Below are 26,315 nucleotides of genomic sequence, written 5' to 3'. Positions count from 1 at the left end.
ACACATGAAATGTGGAGCCACATGACTGGAACTTGTTTCTCAGACACAAAACACTGAACTGAAAATCACATTTGTCTTTGTTAATACTGACCCCATGTGGAGTGTCACATACTGCTATATGAAATATACTGGTGACTGTACTGGTATAGCATGATATACTGGTATAAAGAAGAGCATATTTGCACAGCACCAAAATAACACATCCTAAGTTGTTTCCTTTTTTGTTTCTTGTTTGTTTGTTTTTTATTATTATTATTATTTTTTTTTAAACCCGTTTTATCCAGATGTGATTTCCATGTTTAGCCAGCAACGAAACTATCAGATCGATCAATCTGGGTGTTATAGGGATAAAATAAATGTAAAACGGAGGAGAAAAAGACCCCAAACGAAACAATCTATTTTATTTCCTTGTTGTTGCGTAAATCTGCTCATGTTGGTATATTGTAAGCTATACTGGTGTGTATCACTGGTGAATTGTACAGAACTCGTACTAGTAAACACTGGTATTTATTTTGTCTTCTGGGCTAATTAAGCCATCTTGTCAAATAGGAGGAAACAAAAAAAACAATGGAATAAAAATAATTATGAAATGAAATAAGTCTGTCCACTTTGTAGTTGATTGGGATTTATTTAAAGTGCCTTTTAGGATTAATATTTATAATTTCAAGTTAATGTTGGCGTAGATGTTTTTAAAGAGCATTCAGAAAATCATAAAGAAGAGAATTAGACTTTCTCACAATAAGAAAGGACACATTGCACTGTATATAACAATAATAACCTGTTGTACAACAATGCTGTTGCTTGCACAAGCATGGATTTTAGTGTTAAGGATGGGCTGCTGAAGTTTCAGTGGAGATATGATGGTGGAAATGGCTGAAATCTTACAGCACCTGAAAGATCCCTGCTCTGGAAGGTGCATGTACCAACCAGTGAACATCTACATGATTCAGAGAAGCCCTGGGAGAAAAAGCTTTGGTCAGATGAAACCAAAATGAGCTCTCAGGCATCCGCCTGACCAAAATCCCTCCTGAGATGTGTCCAAACCTGGTGACCAACTACAAGAAACATCTTACCACTGTGCAGCCAACATGGGTTTCTCCATCAAGTACTAAGTCATGTTTTAGGATCAAATACTTTCACTCACTGACATGCAAATCAATATATTTATTTTCTTGTTCTGTCTCTCTCTCTCAATTAAAATGAAACTACAGTAAACTAAGGAAAATCATAAACATTTTAAGCAACTAATGTCTATATTCATTCATTTTTTTAACTGGGCCGTCATTTCTTGAGCATAATAGACATTTTTGACGATCAAATATCCAGGAAAACCAGAAATCCACAGATTTCTGTCAGATTAAGCTAATATAAGCTTACTGCCTTTACCTTTTGTGGAATTAAAAGCTAAAGTCAATTTTTGAACCCTTTAACGTGTAACAACTAGCCCTGTCTGTCAGTATTATAAATACTATGATATCTAATTGTGCATGTGGAGTACACAGTGATATTTTAAAAGCTTTTTGTTAAACAGCCTCGAATATAAACAGTATTTACAAGATGCATAAGATTGCAGGTAGTGTGGAGACTGTAGCGGTGCAGTTTGTACGGTTTGCGCATCCCACTGAGCTCAGCGTGACAGCAGAAATCCCACACCGACAGTCAGGAGCAGCAGTTTGTTTCTGTTGATGGAGTCGGCTTTGCTGAAGTTACACAAGTCATAGCTGCTGCAGCAGCTGACGGCGTTCCCGTTTCCGTTGGAGTCGACTGAGGCGGTGGAGGCAGCTCCTCTGCACGTGGCCTGGCTGGCACACTGCTTTGTTATGGCTGTCGCTGTATCTGAGCAGCACACAGACAAACAGCAGGGATTATAGTTTCTACACTGAGACTGACCAAGAGCTGAGTTTAATAAGTAAGTGCCCTTCATAAAAATCCTACTGCACAAAGGAACTTTAGAAGAATGTTTAGATTCATTTATACGTGCTACTAAACCTCTGTCAGGTTTCTTGATTGCACGTTGATGTTGTGAGATAAATTACCGAAAGTGTCGACGACAGTCATGCATGTGTTGAGAGGTGTTTTACACTCCTGGGTACTCTGGTTGCATTCTTCATTGGTTGCCGATGAGCTGCACACGTAGCACTTCAGTGGCAGCGCTGCAGATGTGAGGAACAACAAAAACTGAAACTTGATTGAAAGGCAGATTTCTTTTTCTACTGGTTTGAGGACTAGTAATGTTTCTGTCAATCAGGCGTTACTGTGAAGGGCAGTTGAGTACGGTTCTGGTGTTAATCCATAAACCTGCTGTGGGAATGAAATGGTGAAGGGCATTAGAGTTAAACGTCTGAAACTAGTGAATTATTAATCAAGATAAATCAGCGGAGACTAACACTGATATTTACCACATGTCCTTCAGCAACACATTACAAACCTCTCTTATTTCTGGGTAAAGGTGACATTGTCGACGGAGAAAAAACAGACGTCTGGAAACGACAGCGTGAGATACTTGTTTTTCATTAGGAGAAGGCTTGAAACTCATCACTGCACGCTCGTAAGTTATTTGTCATTCTGGCAATTTCAGTATATATGTATATGTATTTTTCAGATTTACTGAACTGTCACCCTGACTTTGAAAAAAAAAAAATTTTTTCCCATGACCTTTGACCTACAGTTCGAGCAGTCAGATGTTTATTACGTACCTGGAGAAAAGAGCAGGAAGAAGATCCCAAGCACAAGCAGCATCTTCCTAACTGGTGTTGAACTGTTCCCGACCGGAATGTTTGCAGTCTGCAGTTAAAGCTGTCGTGCCAAAAAGTGTGTGTGTGTGTGGTGAAACTGTTCCACCCACATTAACACCATCATTACATGAAACAGGAAGCATTTAATAAAAGTTACTGTTTGTTGCTATGTGGGTTAGGGTTGGTGTTTTTGCTGGTTTCACAGATACTTGCTCTGTTTATCTTCTTTATCTTTCTCTTGTTAATCACAGACACCAACTTAACGTCAGGCAGTGAAACTTTGTCTCTGCTGGCTGAGGCATAATTTAAGTACAGTCTGAGGATTTGTTGGCTTTTTTTCCTTCACCAAGAGGAAACTCTCATTTCTCTTGAACAATCACCTCTATCAAACTATAGAAAAGGAGAAACGGTTGAAACAACCTAATGTAAATATAAGCTCCTAATAAGTTAATGAGTGAAGGTGTGGTTACATTGAAACCACAATTTTAGAAACAGTGCATCGTTCAGAATACATTACCCACAATTTTTTGGCTTTCTTCTAAATCCTGCTCTTTCAAAGTTTAATCTATAAACATATGAGTTCTTACCACTAAGGAAAAACAGTACACTAGTATTCCTGTGGATTTTATTTAATAAAGCTAAAAATATGCAGTACTGCTATGATTTCTTTACATTTAATAGGTATAACGATGAAACATAATATAGGACCTACAGAGCTCTTCTTTGGCTGTTGGCTGCCTTTTGTTCTATTCTCTGTCAAAATGATTCCACGCTGCTTCAATGATGTTGCAGTTCGGGTGTTTCACTGTGGGTTTTTCTATCAGGTATGTTTTTACTGCATTAACAGTGTGTTTGGAATCATCATCATGACGAACAATGAAGATGTTGCCAATCAGATGGTTTCCAGATGGTATTACATAGTGGATCAAAATCTGATGGTACCTTTCTGTGTTCATAATCGTGTGTTGAGTGGCTTGAAAATGGTCAGGAACAAGGACTGGACTGAAGGCGAGTAAAAAAGCAGTGAAGAGCTTCAGAAGGGCTGGAGAACTATAGTTTAAGACAACTCAACATGTACTCAGACACAGATATACAGTCCCGTGTTTTGTTTTTCATAATGTAAGGTGTGAAGATTCATGTGGTTCATTGTGCTGAGTGTTTTTTTTTCCTGTTCTCAAACTGCTCTCCCATTAGGAGCTCAGTGTGGGTGGAGTTCTTTTTTCCCCTCCTCTTCCCTCATATAGTGTGTATTTCATTGTTTTTCTTACCATCCTTCCTCACTCTGACCTGTCTTACCAACGTCATGTTTGTGCAATGTAAGTACGGTCGAAAGGGGTCCTATTTTACTGCATGTATGTGTAACATTGATAGTGGCGATTAAAGGGCTTAATCAGTCAATTTACATTTACAATTCCAGTTTATTTGAAACAAAACAAAACAATGAACAGGCAGAGTGCATTACTAAAACATAAAAAAACAGCAATTTTGAAGTAAATGTTTGTGTTCGAGCAGTTCAGTCAGAAATCAGCACTGAGTTTAATGCAGCGGGCCTGCGAGCACAGTAAAAAGCTTCAGATGGACTGACAGTGCCGTGTGAGAAGGAATAGACGTCTTTTAATGAAGCAGATGTGCTGTATGCTTTTATCTTTTATATTTCTTTTTATGTGCTAATTTGGCAAAGATAGTCTTTTTCAAATCGGTTTGCAGTAAACTGACAGGAAAACTAACTCGGCATGTACAACTTGATAGTGAATAGGAAGACTTTATCTCATGCCATTTAAGATGAACAAAAGAAGCATCACTGGAGGTGACTTAGAGTGCCCTATGATGTATTGGACTTGACCTCTAACACAGACCAATCAGCATCCAGGGTGTGGCTAAAACACAGCATCATGCTTCAAATAAAAAATAGCCAAACATTGCAGATCGATTCTTCTCATCGTTGTTATAAAGATAGATTGTGTGTTGATAAGGAAAATAATGTTTAGTTTATGGAAAAATGTGCAAAAAGAAGTCCACATCTCACCGTGTAGCAGTTTAAATGATCCAGTTCTCTGTATTTTACCCCATTGTTTCCATATTGTGATTGAAGCTGCATTATGTAGTCTGATTAATATGTTTCCAGAATTGGTGCCTCCTAGCAGCCCAGCTGGCAGGGACTTTCTCCGATGGCATATGAGGCGGGGTTAACAGGCACTGCATTCTGCAGAAAGTTGGCTTTTAATGAGGAGAGATAAAAGGCTAAAATAACCTGTTTGAGATTAAAATTGAGCTGATGTGGGACAATGTGTCCCTGCAAGATGCATAAGGATTCTTCTGAACTGTGAATCATGTGAAGCTCAGTGACAGAAAGACTAATTGTTGAATCACCGAGTTGAAGGATTAATCCTTCGCAGCGTACCCAAACACTCCAGCTCCCTCGTGTTTGTATAAAGAGAAGGATCCGGCAAATAAATCCACGTTACAAGCGCTGATGTGATGCTGCAGAAATCATTTGTGAAAGGTCACCCAGCATAAAATGTACAGCAGAGATGTTGATAGATGAAGGAGCCGAGTCAAAGCAGCAGTCAAGGGGAAGCTTCATCAATGCCAAGCAAAAAGCAGCAGCAGCGCCGCGAATATGCAGCAGTGCAGAGTCTGAATCGGTCAGGAGCTGCTGTGGCACACATGTGGGCATGTGTCCTGCCTGTGTCTCTGTTTTACATCCCCAAGGCTCATTAGTTCACTTCTGTTTTGTTTTCTTTGAGCTGATCTTTTGAGTTCTGAAAAGATGAGCTTGTCCTCTCCTCACTGAGTCTTCACTTTCTTGGTGTGAGGGACGGGCTCTCGTTTTCTGGGTTTGGAGGCGAAACGGCTGGTGCAGACATGAGTGAGACAAAAGCAAGAGAGTACTGCTGTTATGTTGGAAATACAAATTGATTTGTGAGTATGGATTTACACAAACAGAAAAGAAGAAAGGCTCAAGAGTGTCTAAAATGTCAGAATATGGCTTGTACTTGAAAATAATACAACTTAAAGTCACTGGGATTATCTTGAATATAAGTATGCATATTGTTGTAGTATTTGAATGTCGTGTTGATTATCTGTATTTGTGACATACAATCAGCAAAGCAGCTGTACTGGAGTACCTACAATATACTCAATATATATATACTGGGTTGTGGTGGAATGGGAGATTCACATCAAGGATGTGCAGCTGACATATCTGCAGCAAATCTGTGGTGCTATCATATCAATATTGACTGAAATATCACATTAATGTTCCCAGCACTTAATGAATTTGTGCCATAAAGAATTTAGACAGTTCTGAAGGAAAAAGAGGGTAAAACAACTTAATAGCAAAGTGTAACTAATAAAGAGGCCAGTGAGTGTTTTTGCTCCATGTGTGTTTGGGACTGTGGTATTATTTTTGGGTCATCGTACCTTCGCTGGTAGAGGTAGAGAAAGAAGAGAAGCTCATCTCTGAAGCAGGAAAGTTGATGCGAGGAAGAGAAGGATCCAGAGGAGGAAAAAAAGGAGGCACAGGAGCACAGATCTGAAATCAGCGTGTTGACTCCCTGTTGGAGACGAGAGAGGATAGCTGACCGAACTCAATCGCTTTAACACCAAACGCAGCACAAAGGAAACCTGCCGATGCTGCTTGTGAATGAGCTCAAGAAATACTCACCCTGTACATCAACACTGTCCCCTGCAGGTGACTCACAGACTTCAGCTGTCCCACAGTAGAAAGTGAACAAACAAGGGAGGGGGAGGAGGTTTGGTTTGTTTTCATTTTTAACGTAGAAATTTTAGCCAAAGAAAATATTTCTGAAGTGTTGCTGTTTAGCTGCCACACAAACCTTGTGGTTAATGTAGAGCTGAGGGGCCATAGACAGGAAGCCAAAGGCGTACACTCCTGAGGCGAGGAGGCAGGTATTATAAATACAAAAGTAAATAATAGTAAAACTCAAAGTCAAATGTATCTATATAGCACATTTAAAACAACTCTTGACCAAGGTTCTGTAAATGTAAGATAATCAAAAGAGATAAAAACATAGGAAGAGATGATAAAATTTAAGAAGCGGAGAATAAAATGAGGAGATATGACAAATAAAAGTGGTGCAAACTCAGCTGATTTAAAGCTAAGGAATAAAAGTGGGTTTTCAGATGGGTTTTGAAAGTGTCTAATGTTGGAGAGGTCCTGATGTGAAGCGGCAGTTTGTTCCGCAGTTTAGGAGCAGTCACAGCAAAGGCCCGGTCTCCTCTGTGCTTTAATGGACAGCTAGGATCATTTGATCAGCAGACCTCAGTGATCTTGCAGGAGTGTGCCAATTCAAAAGATGAGAAAGGTATGAGGGTGCTAACCGCCTTAAAAACAAATAATAAAATAAATTCCAAAACTAACTGGCAGCCAGTGTGAGGATGCTAGTATGAGAGATATGTAGTCCTGCAACTGCAGGTCTTAATGCTCAATTCCGATTTTTTTGATCAAATCCGATTTTTTTGTCTGCTTGTTCACACTACAAATAAAATGCGACAGCAAACGCGCTCTAGTGTGAACGCTCAAAGCGGCCCGCATGCACAAAAGAAGACGTCACACACAACGCGCTCTGTTTAGACCCAGAGCAAACAATATTGTTTGACTGATGGCCCTTAATATAAAGGCTTGTTTCGGACTTTACGTTTCCCAATTTTGCTTTAAGTTATAAAGTTATTTTGTTATTTATATATGGCCTAATTATTATCCTTATTGCTGTTTTAGAGGAGCGGTGCTTCAAAGGATAGTTGCAGATTTCTGTCAGAATCTGCAGATTATACAGTACAAATAAAATGTTCATGTTTCTCCAACTTTGTCTTCCCAACAGTTTCACTGACATCTACACTGGAAGGCCAGGAAGTGTTCGTGATGTCTTCTCCGGCGCTGATAATTGGCGTCTGTCTTGTGTCAGTGACGTAAAAGACGGATTTAATGCGACATGACCGTTCAAACAGCAGTCGCTTTCTAAAACATCGGATATGTATCGGATTCAGTACCACATACGAAAGTGACCCAGGTTGGATTTGAAAATATCGGATTTGTGCCGTTCACACTGTCATAGCATGAGCGGATATGGGTCGCATAGGGTCAAAAAAGTCGGATTTGATGCACTTTCGCCTGCAGTGTGAACGTAGCCTTAGTGACTGTGCTGCAGTGATTTGGACCAGCTGCAGTCGGTTAACTGATGACAGACTGACACCTGAATAAAGACATGGATAGCTCTCTCAAAGTCTCTAAAACAGAGGAGTGGCTTCACTTTTGCAAGTAGCCGGAGATGAAAGAAACTGGTCCTGATTACAGCATTGATCTGTTTACCAAACGTTAGATTGCGTTCCTCGCAAAGATTATTTTTTTAATAAACTTCTAAAGGGCCCAAGTCGTAGTGGTCACAAGGACCAAACAAAATGACTTCTGTTTTCTGTTCATTTAAGTTAAGAAAGTTTAAAACCACCCATGCCTTAACATCCTCCAAACAATCTAGTAAACCCTTCAGAGGACTCACAGATTTACTTTTCAGTGGTAGGCAAATCTGTGAGTCGTCAGCATAACAATGAAATAAGATGCCTTGTTTTTTTTTTGTTTTTTAAATGAGCCCATAGGGAGTAGTAAGGTTAGTTTTAAAGAAAGATTATTAAGAATTAAGTACTGTACTTATTATAGATAATCTTTGAGAATGGATGCAAGAAAACTCACCAGTCACCAGAGTGCTGATCAGCCAGGAATAGTAACTGTCAATGAAATAATCAGAGGCTTTTCAGGGTATACATAATAACCAATCCATACCAACTTTATTCATTAAGCTCTTTTTAAAAAAGCTACATCAGACACAAAGTCCTATACACAAAAATAGATAAATACACTCTAAACTATGAAAGGTAAAAACAGCTATAACACAATAAAAAATGAACAAGATCAATGTCTAATGTTGGGTCAAAGGCCAAAGAGAAAGAATGCGTTTAAGATGAGTTTTAAAAATAGACAACGTGGATGTCAGGCAGCTATGGATAAGACTAAAATGTAAGAAACATTCAGATCTGACGAGAATCTTTAAAAGGTGACTTTTTAAAGGAGGTTGGCACAAATGTGAAGTCTGGCACCGCTTTAATAATGACAAATTAAGTAGCGACGAGATGAATTTGATGATTGGCTCACCTCTTTTGGCGTAAGTAGGCCAGAGAGAAAACGGCTCCACTGATGCACAGGGGATACACCAAGTAGGACAAGTATCTGGACGCCTCGAGGGAAAAGCCAAAGATGAAAATGTAAAAATGAAAGAAAGCCCGAGGGAGAATATTAAAGGAGCCATAAAACAAACAGACTGATACCTGTGTGTCGTACTCCACTGTCTTTCTCTCCTCTTCATCCAGTTTATTAACCTATAGAGTAAGACGGATCACTTAGAGATCACAACTTGTATGATGCATTCTTCCACACTGCTGTGAACACAGATGTGCAAGTGCTCCATACTCACATGAAGCTTGTTGCCTTTACACTGTATCTGGATCTTAAATACTGTAAACACCTTCCACACCTGGTGGGATAAGCGATTACTGGTTTATAACTCTCTGTTTTGATCTTTATTTGACTCTAATTTGTCTGAGCAACACCAGATATACTAATAACTACCTCCACACACGCTCCCAGTCCGACAGGAAGGAGCACCAGCAGGCTGGTCTCCTCCAGAAGATAGAGAAAAATCAGCAAAGTACCGAGACTACGCCACAGAACTGAAAACGAAAAAAGGAATTTAACATTTTCTGAGCTGACCGATGCCACGCATATTTTTTTTTCCTAACATGATTATGGTCACCTGTCTTCCTCGATATCCCCGCCATGCTCTTCTTTTTCCTCCATGAGCTGATGTCATTTTTAAGAGCCAGAAACTCACAGATCAGCTGTTGAAAAAAAGGAAATAAAGCATTTAGAAAAGAAATTACATTTCCTTCCACAAAGTCCGTGTTAATATGCTCTCTTACTTGCAAAGCTGTGATGAAAGCAGTCAGCACTAACAGGTAGAGGTTGGATCCCACCAGAGCTTCTTTAATTTCATCGATGTTTTCGTCTGTGAAGCCTGGAGACACAAAGAAGCAACGGATGAGCTCATTTTGATGAGCTGAGGTATTATTTGGGTTGTATTTGAGTACAAATAAAAGCTACCACATATAATTAATATGATATAATTAAGATTAATGAATCATTATAATGCCTTAAATCATATGTCTGTTATATAAATAGTTCACCGAATTGCTGCAGGGAATAAACCATGTCCTGTAGGTGGACCCAAAACCTGAATCCTCTCAGAGAGATTCCCTCATAGGACACAGTGAGAGGGAGCTGAACGGTGCCGCTGCTGATCTCCTGTCGGTGAATGGATAAACGGATATGTGTTCATTTTAAATCAGCCAAAAAAAAAAATAGTAATAATCAAAATAAGCAAGTGTCTGTTAAAGTTTACTAGAAAAAGCTTCCTATACCATGAGGTCTCTGACTCTGAAGTTGAGCTCATTAACCATCAGCAGAGGGAGGTACATCATCTGTCTGCCTTCCTGAGAGCTGCAGAGAAAAGCAGGAAGGTTCTTTAATTCAAAGTGATCCTTGTTTTCACCCCGGGAAATTTGTGAACACGTTTACAGTACACATCCATACACTTAAACACCTTACCCTGAGGCACCTTAATGGTAGCAGCTGAGAGGTCTAACAGGTTTACTTTGCCTTTAAATTCCAGCCTGCTGAGAGATTACAGAGTCTACCAGTGGCTGTTTGTAACTTGTGATCCAGATCTAGAGGATCATCTTTTACAGATAAGAGAACTTTTTTCCCCATTTTCATTATTTTTCTTTAATTAATATAAATTAATATCTACTAAAGACTAAAGAATTGTTTGGCTAGCGAGCAGTGACAAAGGGCTATTTATTTATGTACCCTTGTGATGATACTTTTACTGCACCAGACACTGTATCTAAAGCGGACTTTCTTCTAGATGTTTTTCAATATGTATTGCGCCCTTTGAATAATAACACAGCACCTGCAACAAAACACCAGTGTGTTTGATTTTCTGTCAGAAGTATCTGTTCCTCTCAGCCTTTCGGTGCCACTGCAGCAGCAAAACAGCAGAAGTCAGCAGTACGCTGACAGCTCACCTGGCTTTGACCTCCAAAGCTTCATCTGACTTACACTCTCATGTAGCGGCGCACGTCACTGGGAAGCCCAGCCTTTGTGAAGGTGAAGTCCTCTGACATGACAGTGAGTGACAGGTGGGGTCTCCAGTGGGATACAGGGTTCTCAGATCTCGGCTTCTGGGTGGAACCAAAAAAATAAATAAATAATGCACTGTGCAAGGCAGCTGGGCCCCATAAAAAGGCCCCATTATATCGAATATATGTAAAGGCAACATGCTGGGTGAAATATGAAGCAGTCCTGAGTGATGATGTACCTTCTCCTTGTCTTTCTGGATGTCGGTGCGTGAGGGGGTGATGTAGGTGGTGAGTTGGACTGCATAGTGGACCTCTCTGCTGTCCTCCAAAGGTGAAACGCCAGCCTTGTGCACATAAACAACTGCAAAGAGGGTGCCATTAGCCCGAGTCTCTCCTGGCAGAGAGACATGCACCTTTCTGTGGAGAGAGAGATAGGCATAAAAAATAAAAACTGCGTGTTTTAGGCCTTCATAAACAATCAAATATGCTAATCATTACTGAGTACTTGCAGCATACTGTGACTGTCACTGTGATCAGTGGTCGGTAAAGTCTTTTGATGACTATATATTTATATGACTAAAGATTTATGTTGCAATAACTGCGATGCTGCTACCATTATGTTAAAAAATAAACAAATAATTTTTCAGATTGTTGGTCTGCTCCTGTGCAGCTATCAACATGTCAAACCCACCTCTCAAATCTCGAGTGAGGGTCGAACGGGTCTATTTTTACAGCGAGCTCGAGGGGGCTGTTGTCTGGCACGAGACAGGTAAAAACACTCATCTGAATGAAGGAGAAGACGAGATGTTAAAACAAGGTTTCCATCTTAGTTTGAGATTCCTTTCAAAATGAAAGCGACGAGATAATCCTGACTGTGCTTCAAATGTGTGTCTGTTTTACAGATTTCACAAAGTAAACACCTGCAAACAAAACGATCTATCAATATTTTCATGAAGAGAATGCATGAAAATGCCATAGTTTTAAAGTAGATGTGCACAAAAACGACACAAACCTAAATGCCAAATGACAATTTATCATATTTTTCTCTAACTACCATGTAGACAGTACACTTTAGCAATAAGGGCTTCTTGCTGAGCAGCACATGGACAGATTTTTTTTCAAACCTATGGATCTGGATCTCAGAGATTTGCCATCAGGAATAAGACAAGCTCTAACCTGTAGTCTGGGTCTGGCTGCCAGATAGGAGGTGATGCAGTGCTCTCCTCTGCCTCCATCGCAGGATTTGGTGTTTAGGAAACCGTACAACAGCCAGGCGGTGTGGAGCATGTAAACCACAAACACCCCGAGCAGCAGCTTAGCGATGGAGCTCCTCTTACTGCCGCTGTCCGCAGGTTTGGAGTAACAAGACGGGAACATGGCAGCCAAGCGACTCAGAGTTTCACCCGCAAAATACTGAACATTTAAAGAAATTATTTTTTTTTTAAATGGACGCGGTCTGGTTCGGGATTGTAACTGTAACAATACAATCCCCACGCTTCCTCTCTGATTCACCATCTTCCGGTTATCCGCATCCAGCAGAAGATGCTGATGCTGACAAAAACCTCCGCGGCTGCGCCCACACCGCTTTTACCACTGAGCCCACAAGGAGAAAAATAATTAATTAAAACATTATTATAGACATGCACGAAAAGCAGAATCACTGCAGAGCGAGAAAATATGTTTTCTTCTGCTTTTACAGGCAGAGTTTTATTCACTGCGTTAGAGGACCGAAGCGCCATTTATGCCGGGAGATTACATGGAAACAATTTCTCCAAAGGAAACAGAAATAATAATATTAGGGTGGAAATACGAAAGCTCTTTTTCACCTAGCTAATTAACATGTTAGTGGTAAGATCACTTTAAATGAAAACAGAGAAGTCCACAGTTAGGAAACAATTAAATGTATAGCTAAGTTCATGAAATCCTTTGTTACAGCTGGCAATACATGAAACAGAAGTATTAATGTGATACTTCAAATAAGACAACGGTCAAATAAAAAAACAACAACAAATAAACTTTAAATCGTTTTGTGGCAGCCTTTGACTAGTTTATTATAATTAGAATTTATTAAATTTAATAATTTATTAAAAATACAATATATTAGTATTTAACTAATTTCAGCATTTTGACGTACCATAGTTTGTTTCGCAAAACAAACTTACAGAGTAAGTCGACCTGTTATTTTATGTATTTTATTGAATTCTTCTCCAGAAACAAGCTTCCATACATTTAGTTCCTTTATTTACTTCCCATACTTGTCTCTCCCTGGCGGATACTGGCTTTTATATGTAATGCAAAAGGATCGCTCGTGGCCTCAGTATTTATTAATCCTCTTTGTGTGTTTCAATGACCTTTTTCTACAGCCACGGGTGTGTTTGATGGAAAGGTTCTCAGTCGGAGTGATCACCTCAATCATGGACGATCTTCGGCGCTCTGCGCTGCCGCCGCGGTGCATTATGGTCCAGAGAGCCCGTGCTCTTCTGTCCTCCTGTCATCACGTTAAGCCGGGGAGCTGTGTTTTCGGGTTGAAACACAGCCGCACATGTAGACTCGGGACACTTTACAGGCATCGGCAGGTGACCTGTCTGTGATACTCGTGTCTGCGTTTACTGTCACGTTAAAACTTGTCGGCTGTTGTGAGTGAAGCATGTTTGTTATACTGCAGCAGCTAAGATAGTTAGCATAACAAACAGCCGCGAGACAAAGTTGAAGAAAGTTATAAAAGCAGGTGAAAGCGAGGCAATGTGCGCGTGAGAGATACTTATGTGTACTGTGAAGTTACTGTAACGTATGTAACGGAAGTTTTCACTCTTGTTGTACCTGTGGGTCAGGACTGTCTCGTCTAACACATAGCTTGGCAAACATCTGGAGGGCACCGAGGCACCACTAATGAGAGGATTGTAAACACTTGGTGCTTGCAGCTTTCTTTGCTTATGGAAGTTAAAGCGTGTCTTAATTTCATCCTCCTCCCTTCCCTGCTGCTGTGCCTGGTATAATCCCTTGCCTGTGGTGAACATCAGCTCTCCAGCGCCAGTATGGCGGTCTGCGTAAAGGCTTTGTGTTGCGTTGGTGTGGAGATCAAAATGCACAAGTTGCTGCTGGCCGGCTGTGCGAACTTTCATCCAAAGTGGTTTTTAAACTCTCTTGGTCCTTTTTCCTCACGACTTGGTGGGACAAGAACCCTCAGCTATTATAGCAGAGCTGCAGAGTTCTGTCCAACGGGACACTCTGTGCCACAGGGAAATGTAAGACTGGGATCATTCAGCAGGAACTACAGTGATGTCTGCTTGAATTCACTGGTCAGTCAAGCACTGCCTTTATCCACATGTCAGACCAGAAGACCTCAGTGTGCTGCAGTGAGAACTGAGAGAAACCTGCTGCAGAGAGGCGTAGTGTGGCCTGGTAAGATGATGTAGTTAATTTGGCTCATACTGACCACAGTATACAAGTATTCCACGTGACCTATAGTTGTCTTTACAGTCATGGTAAAAATAGTCTCTTTCAATTCTAAGGTTTTATCTATTACAGCATGTAAAAAAAGAGACTAATTACACCTTTACTGCTTTCATATGAGTTAGGAGGGTAATGAGCAGCCAGCTGCTGCTAATCAAATGTATTTGATTAGCTAATCATCAGCAAGCGTGAGCATCCCTATAAAAGCAGACGTTATGGTAGTTTGCTGGTTTGGAGCATTTAGATGCATATTAACACAGTGCCAAGAAGAAAACACATTAGCACTGATCTTAGAGAAGCAACTGTTGCTGCCCATCATGGGATGTAGTGAGTTTTTCACAGGAATACATAGTGTCCCTTTAAATTTTTCTTTTCCACTTGACTGCATTTTAAGTTAGAATAATGAAGAATTGTATGCTAAGGTTTGTAATTCTAAACTTTATTATCCCGACCCAAAGCTCTGTACATACAGGTGAGAACCAAGCTATTGTCTTTCTGCTGTAGTCCAAGGTACTGCTCAACGTTACATGTCAAATACTTTCCTGCACACATGGTTTAACTTGGTCTTTTCTTTGAACAGTGTCCTTTATCTGCAGAAGAGTCTCAGACGCCCCTCCTTCCACTGTAGCTCCGGCATTTGTAGTGGTAAGAGAGAAATTAATTTAAGCAGTCATTAATTAATAGTTGCTAATACTACTTGAAAGGTTTTGGGATGTGGTTTGTCACTTTGTCTTGCTGCAATAAACAATATCTTATTATTTTGTTTACAAAACCTGTAGATTTCATTCACACGTTTATAATTTAACATACATCCTCCCCATCTTTACCTTAGAAACACTCAGCACCTGTGAGGTTACTGACCTGTCATCAGCTTACACCATTATTTATTTATTTATTTGTTTATTATTTTGGTGCTGGCATCAAAAATAAGGTTTTGTTACAAAAAACAAAAAAACCCAACAGTAACAAACAAACTTGTCATTTGATCAGCCGTGTGTGTGGAGATGGATAGATATTTAAAAAAAACAAATGAGCATAGCATTTGGAATGCTCAAGTAATTTATTGTTATTATTTACATTTCACACAATTGTGTTTCAACGCTGTGCAAAAATGCAGTGAAGATGTGGTTGCTTGATGTAACCAATCAGCTTCATGTTTTCTTTCTTTGACAGATGAAGTTTGACCAAGAGGGAAATGTGACGTCATTTGGTAAGTGTGAGGAAATTAACCTCATTAATGTTTACATGTTGTTGGCACTGAGACTGATGATTCTCTTATCTCTGGCATTGTGACAGAGCATAGGGATCTTTTCTTCTTTCTTTTTTTTTTTAACATGTCCCTGAAGTACTCTTCCGTATCCTTTTTATTATGTGTGGAACTGGACATGCACCACATTTTTGTCCATCACTGCTGTGTTTCTGTGTTACTTCCCCTGTGCAGCAGCCACTAATGGGTTGTGTTACCACCAGTGACTCACTTCTGTTATCCATGAGTAAAAATCAGTTGTATTTCAACCTCTACTTCATGTGTAGAGATTGGCCCAACTATATGTACATGTGTGCCTCTGCTCCTCCTTATTTGTTTTTCTCTTCAAGAAAAAAAGAAGACGGAGCTTTGCCAGGAGTTAAGTCTTCAAGCCAGAGACCTACGCTTCCAACACACTACCAGCCTCACTGCTAGAAATAACTGCATTATTTTACGAATGGCGGTATGTTTTATTTCTTTTTCCTTTGTCTGCCACGCTCCTCTTACACCACAGGAGGCGTAGCATGAGCCGCACCTGAGCCGAAAAACTGGAGTTTAATTTTTCAGATGTTGCTTTCAATCAAAATAAGATGATCTTTATCATGTTTTTGAAAAGTAAAAATCCTGTTATCATATATATGTTAGTCCAACCTACAATCTATCATCCTCTGGAACCATCATGGTTCATCATTTTACAGAATGAATGAATTCTGTTCTCTCAGCACATCGTATTTTATCTCCACCGTTGTCACGATGAGGTAGCCACACTTTCTGTCACACCTGATGACGAATGAGAAGGCACAGTCAGTTCAAGAACTATACTCAGAGGAGGAGATGCACACTCTGCTCATTCATCATAACCAGCAGTGATACAGAAAGTCTAGCAAACAGTTTTAACTAAAGTTAAAGTTTCACAATGTTGGCTCTGTGAAGAGTTTGTGGAAGACAAATAGAGGATACGGTGTTAAAGCAGTCTTGCTTCTCTTGTCTATAAAGTGTTCAGATGATGGTGTGTTTCTATATCTTCATTTTCTTGTAGTAATGATAGTGTCTGCAAAACATCGTACGGTATAAGAAGTAAATAAATATCCAGTCTCACGTGTTCATCTTTGCTCCCATCTCTAATGTGCTACACAAACAGGGCAGTCCTCACAGGTCGGCCCTTGGTACTGTGGCAAACACTGGCACTTTCCACAGACGCAGTTCCCCCTACCGTTGCACAGCTGCTGGTTTTTTGCCACACAGGAAGCAGTTTCCGTGCTGCAGCTGCAGTCACTACCTGTCCAGTTCGCATAACAGCGGCACATTCCACACTCGCATATCCCATTGCCTCCGCATATTCTGTCAGATTAAAAATGTAGTGTTTTAACTGTGAAGCTGTGTGATAACTTTATATCGGTATATTTTATATACAAACTCGTGGCAACTTTTTGTTTTTACCTGTTCTCGTGGTATGGACAGTCAAAGTTTGTGCACTCACAGAATTGTCCGCGTATCTTTTCTGGATTTTCCCGCTGGTTGCAGTGACACATGCCCGACACACACACACCCCGGCCGCTGCACACCGGGGCGCCAGGGCGTGAGCGACAGGAGTCTTCATTTTCTGACTCAAAGGAAGTTATGTCAGTCTGACAAAGGTTTCCAACATAAGGCTGATAGCACACACAACGCCCACACACGAGGGTCCCGTGGCTGCTGCAGGTGGGACTGTTTTCCTCTCTGTTTTCAGTGCAACTACACTGACCTGGTGAAGCAAATAGATTTTTAATGTTATTATCACACTGAAGAAAAATGAGCTGAATTATTGAACTCTCAATTTTCTAACAGTCTCATGAAGACTTGCTTTAGGTTTTCAGACTCAAATGTTTCTCGTAGCAAGTTGCTGCAGACTTACACTGCAAAGTTACCTCCAACGCCACACTCTTTGCAAAGCCTCTGGGTGTGATCTGGACAGACCAGGGTCCAGTGCTGTTCTGGTTTGAGATGTCACTCTTACTGGGACATTGTGCTGCTTCCACAGTTACCTGCAGCGCCAGAGGAACTGTTGTTCGAATAATTTGATTTTGGGGGACAAACAAGAAGGAACATTTTCTTTCTGCAAGAGACTGTGTTGGACAGGATTTCTTTTTCTGACCTGCATGAGTAAGGGGTTTCCTGTAGTTATGCTACTGAATGTGATGTTGAGACCAGCTGGCACGTTGCTGGTGTCTAGAGTCAGGTCTGTGGTAGGATGATCACTTGGCATAGAGATTGACAGAGGAAAGGACTGGCTCACACCTGGCCTCAAATGAATGGCGAGCTCCTGGGGCTGCAGGAAGATGGTTTTGGCATCTGCTATGTCTGTTCTGCAGAAGTTCAGAATCACAAGAAATAACATTGTAAGATTTTTTTTTTAACATCATAACAAAGGCCCTCTTCTGTTCCAAAATATATTTGAATCCAATCTGAAACTTTCATATTAATAAAAACAAAAGAAAACTTTGGAAGGTTAATTTCTTTTTCTTTTTTTTGTATGGAACACTAAAAAACTGTCAGGTGTCCTTTAATGACTAAAGAGGTATTTAAAACAGCTTACCTGCTGTCATTCCTGATGACCTGCACACTGCTTTGAGGTTTATATATATGACCTTTATGACAGCCAGCTCTCTGCAGCCCCTTCACAGTATGACAGTGAATGTTAGAGTTGGGGGCAGTGCACCAAGCGCACTCAGGGCCGGATTGGATGCACTGATTGCAGCTGGAGTCAGATGTGGAGCATTTTTGTCCACTGGTCAAACTGAAACTCGGCATAACCAGCAGCAAGAAGAGATGGGACAGCTTCACAGCCATCGTTAGTCCTGACTGTACAAGGGTAGAAACCACAGAAGATATGTTTCAGTCTAAAATTAGAGGAAATAAAGTGTAAAGCAAACATAAGCAAGGACTGATCAGTAAGTGACTGAGACTGCAGTTACTGCAATACAAGCTTGTAGTTATGTGCTACATAAACAAATGTACACACACAGAATGCTTCATTACCTGAAGAACTAAAAGTTTTCAGCTCTGTTATGTCGTCGTGAGGTCTCTGCAGGCTGTGACATGCTGACCATTCACAGTTGTATGTTGGCGGTATCTAAGTGGGACTCAGGACCAGGGAGGCACAACTAGATCCTGATTGGTGCTCAAGTTTCAAATCTCTAACCACAAATATTTACAGTTCAGAGTCAAACAGAGCACTGACATGTTAACAGTAAAACGTTAACCGGGCGCCATGTCATGTCTCCAAAGCCTTTAAAGGAAATTCAGCCATGGAGTCTTTAACAAAAAAGCATATTTTAAACATTCACTCTTTGGATCAGAGTATGTGGATGAGGACAGACTTTTTTGCCCTCCCTGTGGAAATTTTATTATTATTTTTCAGCATTTCCCAAGGGCTGTTAAACAAAGCAAGGAAATTGCAACACGGGAAACGTCCTAGTTTCATTTTGGTTGCTTACATTATTTTAATTTGCACAAAGAAATAAAACTATTGACATAAACCAGGATTAAAATTACTAGTCTCACTGATGCTAATAGTCAGTTGTGTCCTGTGAGTAAGTCTCACAGCCCATTTTTTCCTTAGAGAATCTCTTAAGCTCCTGCAGATTTAATGATCTTCTGCTATGGACCCTTGTCTTCAGTTCACCCCACAGATTTTCGTTAGCGTTCAAGTTGGAGCTTTTTACAAGCCAGTCAGTAATGTTCACTTTAGTCTTCTGGAGGTTGTTCTTCACCAGGAGAACGTATGTTTTGCTGGAAGACCCAGGTTTACTGGTGACTGCTTGAGGCTTTCTGTTTTTGCTTAATTCCTTCCACCTTGACGAAATTCCCAGTTCCACACACACTCTGAAGCATCCTCTGTGTGTAATACTAATAATATTGACACTAATATTTTTTTTTCTGAAATAATTTATTGTGTGGAGCTAGAAATAATTAATACTTAGTAAAAAGACAATTGGTGTATTTGGAAATGTTATACTGAAAATCCCTCCCTATTAAATATAACAGAAAATTTCTGTTATATTTAATAGGGAGGGTAATAATTTTGTCCTCGTCTGTTTGTTTAAGCTCTAGCCCATAACCTCTACTCGCTGTCTTTTCAGGCCTTGAAAGCCATCTTGACCCCGGAGTCTCTTATGGTCTTGGATTTTCGTGGTCTTGGACTGGAGCGCTGGTTAGTTCTGGAGCTCGCCCCCCAGCTAGCGTCACAGACGCACACTCTGCCCTTCGAGTTCAGAGCACTGGAAGCCATCCTGCAGCACAAGGTGAAACCGATCAGACCAGACAGAGTGCTTGTGTAATTAAGCGTGGTCTAACCTAGATAAAGCCTGAATGAAAGTCAAGGACACACACCTGAAGCTTTGTATTATCTGTGTCAACAGGTAAACACGCTGCAAGCCCGGTTGAATGAAGTTGAACCAGTCATATTGGATACGCTGGAATCCCTCGTAGACCCTAAAATCCTTTCTGCTGATAGAAGTAAACTACATGTACTTCTGCAGAATAGCAAGAGGTAATGAATCACTCAAGACATGTAATTGTATTTGAAGAAGTCATTAATGGCATCTGGCATATATGTAAATGGAAGTTTTCAGCCTAAAGATTTACAGTCTTGTAAGTTTTCCCTTCTCTCACGCCTGTTACAGCTTATCAGAGTTGGAGACAGACATAAAAATGTTTAAGGACTCCATGCTGAAGGTCTTGGATGAGGATGAGACGGTTGAAGAGTTCTGTCTCACAAAATGGACAGACCCAAGAGTTTTGTATGTCACACATGCACTCAGACACATGTATATGGGTGCTGAACACAGTATCTTAAAAATAGTTGGAAATCCCCAGTCAGTGGTGAAGCATGTTGAAAAAGAAAGACACGAATTTGTTGAGTTGCCAAGGATCAAAGTCTGTTTCCAGTCTGTTTTCACTCACCTGCAGATCATACGTTACAGGTTAACCTTTTTCTGTGTATGTGGGTTTTTGTTTTGTTTTTTCAAATTAAATTAATTCTGCCCAAACTGCCAGGCCCAGCTGTACTTCTATTTTTCATCCATCTATCCATTCTCTTCAACTTGTGTGCTTCTATTTTGTATATAACCTCATGTCTGTCTGCCTTTTTAGTGAAGAGAGCAGTTTGGGTATTGACCACGCTGAGGAGATGGAGCTTTTATTGGAGAATTATTATATGCAGGTAGCTGTACTTTAAATTCCCGAGTTTTAACATGATCAACAAATATTGCAATTATGCAAAAGTCTTGGTAAAGGCTGCATGCTCACACATTGTATAGGACACATTTGTCATAGATTTCATCAAGCCACGACCACTTCGTATGTTTTTATTTTTTTATTTTCATCTAAGCATTTATACCCATTTATGCTTCTGCTATGGTGATTACTTATTTCTTTGCCTCTATTTTAGTTTAATATCCGAAGCACTGAAACACTTTACATGTTACCTGTGGCAGTTGTGATGGGCTGTCAGTAAGGTGTAGGTTGTACAATTGTTGTCATATTGACCGTGAAATACTTCACACAGGCCGAGGAACTTGGGAACAGAGCCAGAGAGCTGAAGGGTCTGATAGACGACTCTGAGAGTGTAATCTTTATCAATCTGGACAGGTACGTACAAATTGGCTATACATTATGTATACATGCACACTATAGACTGATGTTTTTGAGAAGCAACAAACTCAAAACACTGATAATGAGGCTTAACAAGCCATTATTTTTGAAGATTGAATTTGATCTTATTCAGTCCCCCCCCCAAAAAAAATGCTTTGCCATCTACAATTTAACAAGAAAAATTAAATTTACTAAAAATTGATGCATCTTTGTACTCGTGTGGAATTTTGTGAGCTAGGGGGATGTTCTAACACGTCCAGATTGCGGTTTGGTATTGTCATCCTGAAGAAGGCAAGGTCGTATTTAAAAGATTTTTATCTGAATTACAGTAAATGTTGCTCCAAAATAAGTACAGTCATGTGAAAGGAGAGTTTTGGGCGCACGACTGGATAGTCGCCTGTCAGAATGTTCTTCTTTCACAGGACTGTAAATGTGATTCAGAAACAGTGGCGCCTTCACAAACGTGCTCGTTACTCCTGCCATGTGCAGTTACACACACACACGCCTGCTGATAATAAGCTGATGGCATCCATTATTTCAAAATAGAAGTTATTTCAGAGACACTTACCATCTGTGGGATGCCTTTTTTTTTCTCTTTTTTCCTAATATATACCCAGTTTTGTTACTAATTAGCATTTTTTTTTTTTCCCCAGATGTCAGATATCGTCTAGGTTAGGAATGTGAGACTCATTTTATATCGAGGGCGACATGCAACCCACTTTGTTCTCATAAGGAAAACCAGCAAAACTACCTTTTCTGCCACAGTACAGAAGTTTCAGTACACATTTTTACAAAATAAATAAAATGAGACAAAACTGAAGTGCTATTTCAACAGTGTGTCTGAATTACAGAAATATATAACTTGGGACCCATCATCAGTGGTGGACCTTGGATTCATTGGGTGTTTCAGCCATTATCACTAGACACCCTCATCCAAGGAGGCCCTGCGAGGGTTGATCAGGAGTGTGTCACTGTTATTTCTACTTTCTTTTGTTTAGTTTTCTAAATTATTTTCTTCTATCAATTCACTGCAAAACAAAAGTAATACTTACCTCTTTAATATTTAAAGAGCCTCACTTCTTCAAAGGGATAGAAAAGGTGATAGCGAGAAGTAAGACAAAAGAGAAGAGAGCCGGAAGGGGGGGCGCCTGATCTGGCATCCCACACCTCTCTGCCAGATCAGGCGTTCTCTTGTTTTGTATGATTTCTTGCAGCCACTGAGAGCACTGTGTGCTTTATTCCAGCCACCGGAACGTGATGATGCGACTGAATCTGCAGCTGACCATGGGGTCCTTCTCCCTTTCCTTATTTGGCCTAATAGGTGTGGCGTTTGGAATGAATTTGACAACAGCTTTCGAAGATGTGAGACAACTTCTGATCAATACTTTTAATAGTTGTAACTAGTGCTTAATGTTTATGAACAGATATTTATGCACTGCTCTGCCTGTGTCTCTCCCCTACAGGACCCCCGCGCTTTCTGGCTGGTAACAGGTTTCATGTTCTTGGGCAGTGGGCTGATATGGAGGCGACTTTTATCATTTTTGGGACGGCATCTAGAGACTTCAGTACCCCCACGAGTAATGCAAACGCATACACAGACACTGTGCCTTGTTATGTGTTCCTGTAAAGTCCAGTCTGCGTAACACTATGCACACCTTTCCCTGGACTGATCCAGAGAAATGCATCCGTAAAAATAATTTCTTCTCTCTGTGATGCAGATCCCTCCAATTTGGAAGAGGAATATGAGACCATCAGACATCAAGGCTGGGGTCAGATGAAGTTCTACCTCGCAGATGATGGTTGTCTCGCAGCGCTCTTGGTCCTCTTTAACTTGATGCAAAGACTTCTGCTAGAATTTTTATTTTTAACACACCTCATTGTTTTACTGTCCCATGGCCACAGCAGAGGTTGAGATTACGCTCACATCTCTGGAGACTATAGTGCAGTGGTTCTCAAACTGTGGGGCGGGCCCCACTGGTATGGCATGGACAACCACGTAACACACATGAAGTTATATGATGTGAATATGATTTTTATTATTATTATTATTTTAGGGAAAAAATTGTAGCGAATTTTGAGGTGTGGACGATATCCATCTTGCATGAAGATCTGCTTTTGGTTTGGGGCATGTCAGAAGAAACTCTGCTCCAGTGTGTGCGTGTCACTGTTTCCCTTCATTTGACTGACGGTCATTTTTCATTTCTGCTTTTTATCTTTTTGTTTTCTTTCCTTTCAACGTCCAGTGCAGATAAAACTTTGAGTTTTCTTAGTGTTGCAGAGCCAGGAACAGCAGGACAAAGCCCGTCCTGTGCTTGCTGTGGGTGCAACTGTAACGTAATCAGCGGCTGCTAGTGCTCTGGTCAGGACTAGCTTCACTGCTATTAGCAGGTTTCTTTGCACTTACAGTAATGAGCACAGCGTTGTTGCCGGGTCCAGTGACGTCTTCACCTGTTTGCTCTGCTGCACTCTTTGAAGCAGGAACCGCCACCCCACACCTCGAGGAAGTGGTGGGGAAATACTGCACATCTCCATATATGTGTATTTAAAAAAAAAAAAAAAAAAAAAAAAAAGCCAGGTCATATAATAATCATCTCATTGTGGAGTTGTGCTTTCTTTCATTTCACTGGTGAAGAACAAAGAAAAAAAAACTTTATATCACTGTGGAAGCAGTAAACCTGTGACTCTGTCCCTCTGTACTCTGTATGTTCTGCCTTTATTAAACCGGAGGAAGTACACTGTGCAGCTTTGTGGCATGGTGTTTGTGTCAACATGAGCGACAGGCACTTGCTCAAAAATGTCATTGTTTTTCTTATAAATGCAGAGTTTAGAGTGACTTTAAAGATGTTTTCAGCTTTTACCAAAGGGAAGCTTTATCATTTATAAACTTAATCAAGTATTATAAAAAATAATTATAAATTGGTTGATGAAAGGTTTGGTGTATCTGCATGATGTCAACTGAAGCCATAGATTAGGTCTTGCATTAGTGGTTCCCAGGCCAAAGGTCAGGATACCAACATAGGGTCACCAATTAAATCAGATGAGTTTTCAGGTTATTAACGAATTGGGGAGGTTATAATAACAGCTTATGAGTTCACCCATAAGATAATGCTTTTATTTATTACATGATTTATTTCTTTTTGGTTGAGTGTGTCAGCTTGACTACTGCGTGTTTTAACTCTATTTTCTGTTCTGAAATATATTATTTTCAGGGAACGTTGAATTACGTGGATCCACTTTTCTTTTGTGACATTGACCTGCAAAAATGTCTCAGTGAAACAAAATTCACACAAATGGATATAAATAACAAAGTAGAAAACATCAGTTTCTTTAAAGCTGAGCGCATGTAATGACAGATTTTTCAGATTTCTGATGAGCAATACTTGGGAAGATGTTTTATTAATGTGGACTGTTAGGCTATAAGACTAATATCCTTGGTTTGCTGTGTCAAATTAAGAACTGTTATGGCTGGATAATGTTTTTTATTATTAATATTAATTGAGGTACCTCACATGGAGTCAAAATATCCTCACTGCCTAAGTGGTTTCAAGGTTTGGAAACTACACTAGGCTTCATGTTTTGTAAATATGAGTTGGTTTGAAAGGGAGTAAAGCATTTGACAGTAACGGCCATTTAAACTGCTTGGTTGTCATTACAGCCTTTCTCCACCAGAGGGAGTCATGAACCACACCGTGTGTCACAACAAGCTTGTCCTTCAATAAAAATCAATGGAATCATAAAGTTTTTATTGAAATCTATGTTTTTGGAAATTATTCCGTCTGATCTATGTGCTAATTTCTCCGATGTCTCAAAGGGAAACTTATTTTTGTTGTAAAATTTATGTGTGTATATTCCAACACACAAAAGATGGTTTAGTCTCAAATCAATCCATACTGTGATGATTGCTCCTAATCTCCTGAGACCCAGAAGAATAAATGTTTCATAGTTGGTTGGTTTGTTTGTTTTTAGATAATTTAAGTATAGTAGTTGAAATAAATGTTTAGAAGATTCTTTTTGGAAAATTATTTATTTTTTATCTTAGTATGATGAAATGATATTGTTTCCTTTTTTTTTTTTTTTTTATTAAACTCCATTCTGCACTCCTAATACTCACCTAAACATGGGTTGTTGGGTCATGCTCCCCATGGCAGTAACAGTGATCATGGATGGTGTGACAGAGCGCTGGGTGTGGCAGATAGGATTTTACTCATACTGCTGTCAGGAGGTGAGGTGGAAGAGGGCCAGATTTTAGAGCAAGAAGGTGAAAGCTTAGAGGAGTCCGAGCAGGGACAAATATAGAAATGTTGTTAAAGCTAGGGCTCTGAAGTTGTGGCATTTGGTTTCTCGGCTGCCATTTAAAACACCGGCCTGTGAGGGCAATAATCTTTTGGCACCCCTGTTGCATTCTGTTTAACAGTGGTCTCACCTTCCAGAGAGCTTCATTCTTTCCCCTTTAACGGAGATATTAAGATAATCCGTTACTTTGATGGACTCCCTAATATCTGAAAAATGTGCCTTGACTTACTGAACTGACTGTAACAAGGAACCAGCAAGTTCAGGTCCTAGGATATCTGAGTCATGCCATGAAATGGATGTTTTCAGATGAGCACGTCCCTCTGGTTTGTGTGCTCTGACATGTTTTTCAGAAACCTGGTTACCTATTTACACTTTGATGTAATCATAGGGCCTCCTGTCCTGGTGGTTGTTAGCAGCGTTGTCCTGTTTTCATTTTTCATTCTAATGAGACAGGAGAGGTACAGGTTAATGCACCTTTAGCTTATACATCATTAATTATATAAATCAGCAGAGAAAAGAAGGAATCAAACTTTTTTCTGTTTGTGTTTGATTTGTTTAAACATTAAGCAATACTTCTGATAACAAACCTGCTGTTGTGTCCCCCTTTGAGCTTTTACCTTCCTGTCTGACCTCCCTCCACTTCATTTCATGACAGCTCTAATCAAACCACAATTTTGAGTAAAACCCTGTCTTCTGTCTCCTGAAATAGGCTGAAAATGTGCGGCATTAAAATTTTGTTTTGG

At 40.1% G+C, this 26,315-nt stretch overlaps 4 protein-coding genes across 8 annotated transcripts; 1 reads left to right on the top strand and 3 right to left on the bottom strand.

The window, feature by feature from the left end:
* Nucleotides 1–274: 274 nt before the first annotated feature.
* Nucleotides 275–2,852, bottom strand: LOC146698134 (uncharacterized). Its single transcript, XM_085473145.1, has 3 exons — nucleotides 2,697–2,852; nucleotides 2,037–2,153; nucleotides 275–1,836 (listed from the first exon to the last, which is right to left on the bottom strand). Exons 1-3 carry the CDS (start codon nucleotides 2,737–2,739, stop codon nucleotides 1,628–1,630), a joined length of 369 nt encoding a protein of 122 aa, XP_085329271.1. The 5' UTR covers nucleotides 2,740–2,852; the 3' UTR covers nucleotides 275–1,627.
* A 1,281-nt stretch (nucleotides 2,853–4,133) lies between these two features.
* On the bottom strand, nucleotides 4,134–12,672 carry LOC146698133 (lipid scramblase CLPTM1L-like). Of its 2 annotated transcripts, none has more exons than XM_085473143.1 (17): nucleotides 12,123–12,672; nucleotides 11,638–11,729; nucleotides 11,186–11,363; nucleotides 10,927–11,048; nucleotides 10,227–10,305; nucleotides 9,993–10,110; nucleotides 9,729–9,823; nucleotides 9,563–9,647; nucleotides 9,379–9,479; nucleotides 9,224–9,283; nucleotides 9,078–9,128; nucleotides 8,905–8,987; nucleotides 8,446–8,480; nucleotides 6,575–6,630; nucleotides 6,403–6,447; nucleotides 6,159–6,292; nucleotides 4,134–5,589 (listed from the first exon to the last, which is right to left on the bottom strand). In XM_085473143.1, exons 1-17 carry the CDS (start codon nucleotides 12,459–12,461, stop codon nucleotides 5,523–5,525), a joined length of 1,740 nt encoding a protein of 579 aa, XP_085329269.1. In that variant the 5' UTR covers nucleotides 12,462–12,672; the 3' UTR covers nucleotides 4,134–5,522. The 2 variants fall into 2 exon arrangements, with proteins under 2 accessions (XP_085329269.1, XP_085329270.1); XM_085473144.1 differs by having other exon boundaries at nucleotides 10,927–11,045.
* Nucleotides 12,673–13,353: 681 nt separating this feature from the next.
* On the top strand, nucleotides 13,354–24,785 carry mrs2 (magnesium transporter MRS2). Of its 2 annotated transcripts, XM_085473130.1 has the most exons (13): nucleotides 13,354–13,522; nucleotides 13,967–14,348; nucleotides 14,980–15,044; nucleotides 15,573–15,609; nucleotides 15,996–16,108; nucleotides 19,767–19,928; nucleotides 20,046–20,176; nucleotides 20,310–20,426; nucleotides 20,779–20,848; nucleotides 21,194–21,276; nucleotides 22,524–22,641; nucleotides 22,743–22,856; nucleotides 22,998–24,785. In XM_085473130.1, the coding sequence occupies exons 1-13, from the start codon at nucleotides 13,361–13,363 to the stop codon at nucleotides 23,055–23,057; spliced, it is 1,614 nt and encodes a 537-aa protein (XP_085329256.1). In that variant the 5' UTR covers nucleotides 13,354–13,360; the 3' UTR covers nucleotides 23,058–24,785. The 2 variants fall into 2 exon arrangements, with proteins under 2 accessions (XP_085329256.1, XP_085329255.1); XM_085473129.1 differs by lacking the exon at nucleotides 13,354–13,522 and having other exon boundaries at nucleotides 13,538–14,348.
* LOC146698132 (integrin beta-1-B-like) lies at nucleotides 16,068–18,755 on the bottom strand. Of its 3 annotated transcripts, none has more exons than XM_085473134.1 (7): nucleotides 18,664–18,755; nucleotides 18,221–18,486; nucleotides 17,780–17,990; nucleotides 17,540–17,669; nucleotides 17,086–17,389; nucleotides 16,859–16,986; nucleotides 16,068–16,425 (listed from the first exon to the last, which is right to left on the bottom strand). In XM_085473134.1, the coding sequence occupies exons 2-7, from the start codon at nucleotides 18,472–18,474 to the stop codon at nucleotides 16,394–16,396; spliced, it is 1,059 nt and encodes a 352-aa protein (XP_085329260.1). In that variant the 5' UTR covers nucleotides 18,475–18,486; nucleotides 18,664–18,755; the 3' UTR covers nucleotides 16,068–16,393. The 3 variants fall into 3 exon arrangements, with proteins under 3 accessions (XP_085329260.1, XP_085329257.1, XP_085329259.1); XM_085473131.1 differs by having other exon boundaries at nucleotides 16,745–16,986; nucleotides 18,664–18,752; XM_085473133.1 differs by lacking the exon at nucleotides 18,664–18,755 and having other exon boundaries at nucleotides 16,745–16,986; nucleotides 18,221–18,489.
* Nucleotides 24,786–26,315: the final 1,530 nt, after the last annotated feature.

The sequence above is a fragment of the Copadichromis virginalis genome, linkage group LG11 (assembly GCF_057382275.1).
Source record: "Copadichromis virginalis isolate Kocher_CV1m ecotype Utaka linkage group LG11, C_Virginalis_male_GT1.1, whole genome shotgun sequence".
NCBI lineage: Eukaryota > Metazoa > Chordata > Actinopteri > Cichliformes > Cichlidae > Copadichromis > Copadichromis virginalis.
This window is presented reverse-complemented; position numbering and strand designations above follow the sequence as displayed.